At 40.2% G+C, this 4,885-nt stretch overlaps 1 protein-coding gene across 1 annotated transcript; it reads left to right on the top strand.

The window, feature by feature from the left end:
- The first annotated feature begins 3,969 nt into the window (after positions 1-3,969).
- LOC125400525 (methyl-CpG-binding domain protein 3-like 3) lies at positions 3,970-4,605 on the top strand. The gene has a single exon (XM_048434636.2). It carries the CDS (start codon positions 3,976-3,978, stop codon positions 4,603-4,605), a length of 630 nt encoding a protein of 209 aa, XP_048290593.2. The 5' UTR covers positions 3,970-3,975.
- The last annotated feature ends 280 nt before the right edge of the window (positions 4,606-4,885 follow it).

The following is a 4,885-nucleotide window of genomic DNA, read 5'->3' as shown; positions in this document are numbered from 1 at the left end:
AGGACTCAAGAGGCCCTGGGTTCAATTCCTAGCAATGGAGAAAACAAAACAGAACAAGCAAGCAAGCAAGCAAACAATAAACAAAACAGCTAATGAGAATGTTTTTAGGTACTATGAGAAAACACTGGCTATGTAACTGAACAAGGACTTTCAGCTAACATTAGATGAAACATAATCTTTAAAGTGCTAAAATAAATTCATCAGAACAGACCTCTCAGTTCCTGGATGTGGAATCTGAGTTCTTACATGTAACGTTAGATTATTGCTGAATGTAGTACTCCTCAACCCCTAATGGTTGGGGATAAAAGTAAAGATAAAGAAATCACTCTCTATCACGAATTAAATGGTTAAGAGAAGATATAGATACCCCAAATCCTGAAACATTTTGCTGCTAGTGTTTTGAAACAGGAAAACAAAAACCAAAACAAAATAAAAACTTGGGCTCTGGCTGTAGCTCATGCTCAAGGGCAGAACAATTTGGTACATCTGAGGCCCTTTAGCGATATTTCATTTGTATTTTAATAAATAAAGCTTGCCTGAATGAAGTTCAGGGAGAAAAACAGCCACACTAGTCAGTTTTACAGACCAGGCAGTAGTGAAACACACCTTCAATCCCAGTAGTCACACTAGTTTGCCATAGGAACCGCATGGTAGTGGTGCACACCTTTAATCCCAGTTCTAGAGAGGAATATAAATGGGAGGAGAGGAGACAGCTCTCACACAGACCCATTCTGAGATTCCTGGAGGCAGGGTTGCCATTTTGGACTGAGGTAGAGGTAAGAGCCAGTGGCTAGCTATTTTGCTTTTCTGGCCTTCAGGTTGAACCCCAATTTCTGTCTTTAAGTTTTTATTAATCATGCTACAAGGCCCTGAGTTTGATCCCCAATACTGAAAACTAAATTATAGAGTGTATAGAGTGTTATAATGTACATAAGTTAAATGAAAATAATTCTTACTGAAATCGATCCAGGTTACTTTCCTAACACCAGGCCCTGACGGGCGTGTAAACAGTCTCTAATTTTATCCTGTACAGAAAGTGTCGTGATGTGTGTGCTCGAGGACACCTTTAATCCCAGCACCAGGAAGGCAGAAACTGTAAGACCTCTGTCTTCCAGAAGCAGGACTTAAGGAAATCTCATTCAAGGTCAACCTGGGCAATTTAGTCAAGCCCTCCTTCATTAGTGAATGTGGAAGGTCTGGGGATACAGTCCAATGAGAGAGAGCTTACCTAGTAACCTCGAAAAGTATAAACGAAGGTGGGCTCAGCAGTGTACACCTTTAACTCAGCAGAGGCAGGCAGGTGGATATATTTACATTCCAGGGCAGCAGGAGTTAGAGTGAGACCATTTCAAAAAAAGAAAAGAAAGAAGAAGAAAAGAAGGTATAAATGAGTGTTATTTTATAAAGCCACAGTAAAAGTCCTGTATTTGGAATTATATTAGAATTAAGATTCGTAATAATATAAATTCAGACATTAAGAGGGATCAAAAATAGAATTAAAATTTTTTCTAAGGTATTAAGAAAATATTAGAAAATATTAGACATAGGATCTTAAAATATTTGTATTAAGATATATAAAGGATTAATGATTTAATTTTTAAGGTAAGAACATAGATCTGTATGTGAACTACAGCAAGTTAATACAAAGGAAAACAGAATAAAAATATTTAATTCTAGGCCAGGGAGTAGTGGCACACGCCTTTAATCCCAGCACTCAGGGTGCAGAGGCAGGCAGATCTCGGAGTTTGAGGTCAGTCTGGTCTACAAGAGTGAGTCCCAGGACAGCTAGGGCTCTCGTTACACAGAGAAACCCTGTCTTGAAAAACAAACAAACAAAAAATATTAACTCTAGCCAGACAATAGTGGCTCACAGCTTTAATCCTAGCACACAGGAGGCAGAGGCAGCTGGATCTCTGAGTTGAGGCCAGCCAGATCTACAGAGTGAGTTGTAGGATAGCCAGGGCTACACAGAGAAATGGTCTTGAAAAATCATCTATCTATCTATCTACCTACCTATCTATCTATCTATCTACCTACCTACCTACCTACCTACCTATCTATCTATCTACCTATATACCTATCTAAAATTCTAAGTTGGATTAAAATAAAATTAACCAAGGTGCTCAGAAAAGATGTGATATAAGCATGGTTTATCAGAAATGACATGAAATTTCAATGTTACACAACAGCAATTTATGTTTCAATACTTCTCTATTAAAACATCTCTTTGTGTTATTTTTATAAAACACATAGTAATAGTTTCTGATACTTATTGATAAAACATTTATTTATTTTTTAATCTTTTTCTTTAAATTGTTTTTTATTCAGCTATGTATTTTTCTTCATTCCCCTTCCTTTCTCTCCTCCCCTTCTACCCTCTCCCAAGATCCCAATGCTCCCAATTTACTCAGGAGATCTTGTCTTTTTCTACTTCCCATGTAGATTCGATCCACGTGTGAAAACATTTATTTTTTTATTTTATCTTTTTGGTTTTTCGAGAAAGAGTCTCACTGTGTAGTTTTGGCTGTCATGGAATTCACTCTGTAGACCAAGGTGTCCTCAGAGATCTGTCTGCCTCTCCCTCTTCACTGCTGCGATCAAAGGCGAGCAGCCCTATACCCACCCAGCATGGAGGAACACGTAAATATTCTCTAAAATTTTATCTGTTACAACAGGTGTTAAGCTGGGTGTGGTCAAGCACACCTTTAATCCCAGTATGAGGAAGGCAGAAACTAAAGGATCTCTGAGTTCTAGGCCAGTCCACAGTGCTCTCCACAGTGAGAATCTGTCATTAAAAAAATGTGTGAGCATGTATCTATACAAAAACATCTATTTCTGTTTTTATAGAATGTATTTGAAAATATTCAACTATTGAGAAAAATGGATGTAGTTAAAAATACTGATATGAAACAGTTGGTGAGATAATGGGTATGCTAATTAAATTAGTGGTGCCTTCATACTTACACGTAGATCAGAATACTCAGTTGTTTTTAATCAACTTGTGCTTTCAATACAGGATTTCTCTGTGTAATAGTCTCTCAGTTGTCATGGAAATGGCTTTATATACAGGCTGGTGTACAACACACAGAGATTAGCCTGTTTCTGCCTCCCAAGTGCTGGGATCAAAGGCATGAGCCGCCACCAGCACCCGGCTTCCCTAGCAGTTTTAACACTCATTGGTTTATCTGTAGGTTGGATTGTCTGATAATTTGATTACCTATCTCTCCTCCTATATAGAAGGCGAATTGAAGGAGTAAGACTGGCATTTCCAGCAATTCCGCCCCTGTCTACATCTCAGTAGTGGATTTATGGCAAGCTCTAAAACCATGGAGGGACCTTCAGGAAACTCATTTCCAAGCCAGCCTTTACTAGTGAGTACACAATTCATACTAATTGTAGAATATTCATTCTTGGTATTTTTCTTTATATTTAAACCTTTTTAATTTAATACATAGTGGTAATTGGCACAAACTGATGTCCTGTGGAAAGCTGTTAACTGCTTGTTAAAATTTGTTGGAAGAAATTTAAAATGCACTCATCAGTTCATAAAGACAAGGCGTCTTTCTGTGAAATGCATTGCTGTATGATCATCTAGAACATCTAGACTGTCCCTGCACAAACTTAGATGAAGGGAATCTGTGTGTAGAGACCCCTAGCTTCCTATCCATAATAGTCCCATGAGCTAGATGTTCCTGAAGCCCGATGACTACAGTCTTTATTGTAGCAACATTGGGAACCCAGCACAAACTATAATTCTGGGCCCCACCCTAGATATTTTTGGGTTACTGATATTTGACATTTAGAAATTGTCACAGATGACTTTAGCCCATCGTGTGATCTGAGACCCATTTCTTCAGAGAAAAGGGATAGTAGAAGATCCACGAGCTGAGAAAATTCTGCATAACTCTTAGTAGATTCCATCCTCCGTGTTATTTACATTTTACTTTCTTTTTAAAGGGAAGGCTCACAAGAAGTATGATACCTCCGAAATTACAGAAGAAGGTCCAGGTTGTCCGTAACAAGGACAAGAGCAAACGCCGAGCAAGAGTAACGTCTCCTGTGAGGATGACCAGTTGCATCTTCAAAAGTTCTATGACTAGAATAACTTCCCATCCCGAGAATACCACCAGGCACGGACAAGAAGAGAACCTGGAGAAACCCCAGCAGCTCTGCGCATTCAGGAGACTGCAGGAACATTACATCGAAGACGGTACAGGGAATCTGTTAGGCCCACTGTGTCTTTCAAACCCCGCAAGACGAACTGCACGAGGGATGCAGGCTGGAGCCATCGTTCCTAGTGGTGTCAACGATCTGCACACTTCACAGGGCACCTCTGTCCAATCTCCGAGGTTAGGAGGAATAGTGCGGGCGGCTCTTGAGCAGTCGCCATCTACATCCTACAGTCAAGGGGTGACAATGCCAATGGCTCTTGAACTGTCGCCATCTATTAACATTCAACAAATAACTCCTGCGGATATCCGGAGACAGTACCGGAGGGTGGCGAATGCCCGGAAGAGACTGGCGGAGGCCTTAGAATTGGATAGGCTTGCCAGGCAGGAAGAGAACATGGGGGAACAGAGCGACGATGAGGACTCTGAGGACTAAATGGAAGAAGCAAAGGTGGAAAACGTGAGCATGGTGGACTCATGAAGGAACTTCCTTTTTACTTATAGGTCTTTTGGGTTTTATTTTGTTTTTCGAGATTGGTTTACTCTGGATAGACCAGGCTGTCCTGGAACTCTGGAGATCAGGCTGGCCTTGATCTCAGAGCCTCCAGGGTTTGGGTTTTAAATAAAGGCTTGCACCACTACCGCCCACAGCATTAATTGTCTGTCTTTATATAACGACCTTACCCTGATGATAATATACCCCAATCCCTCCCTTT

This window comes from Myodes glareolus, chromosome 4 (assembly GCF_982192425.1).
Source record: "Myodes glareolus chromosome 4, mMyoGla1.1, whole genome shotgun sequence".
Taxonomy (NCBI): Eukaryota; Metazoa; Chordata; class Mammalia; order Rodentia; family Cricetidae; genus Myodes; species Myodes glareolus.
Note: the sequence above shows the minus strand (reverse complement) of the source record. Positions and strands in the feature narration are given on the sequence as shown.

Coding starts and splice junctions, on each gene's coding strand:
- LOC125400525 (XM_048434636.2), top strand. CDS start 3,976: ATGATACCTCCGAAATTACAGAAGAAGGTCCAGGTTGTCCGTAACAAG.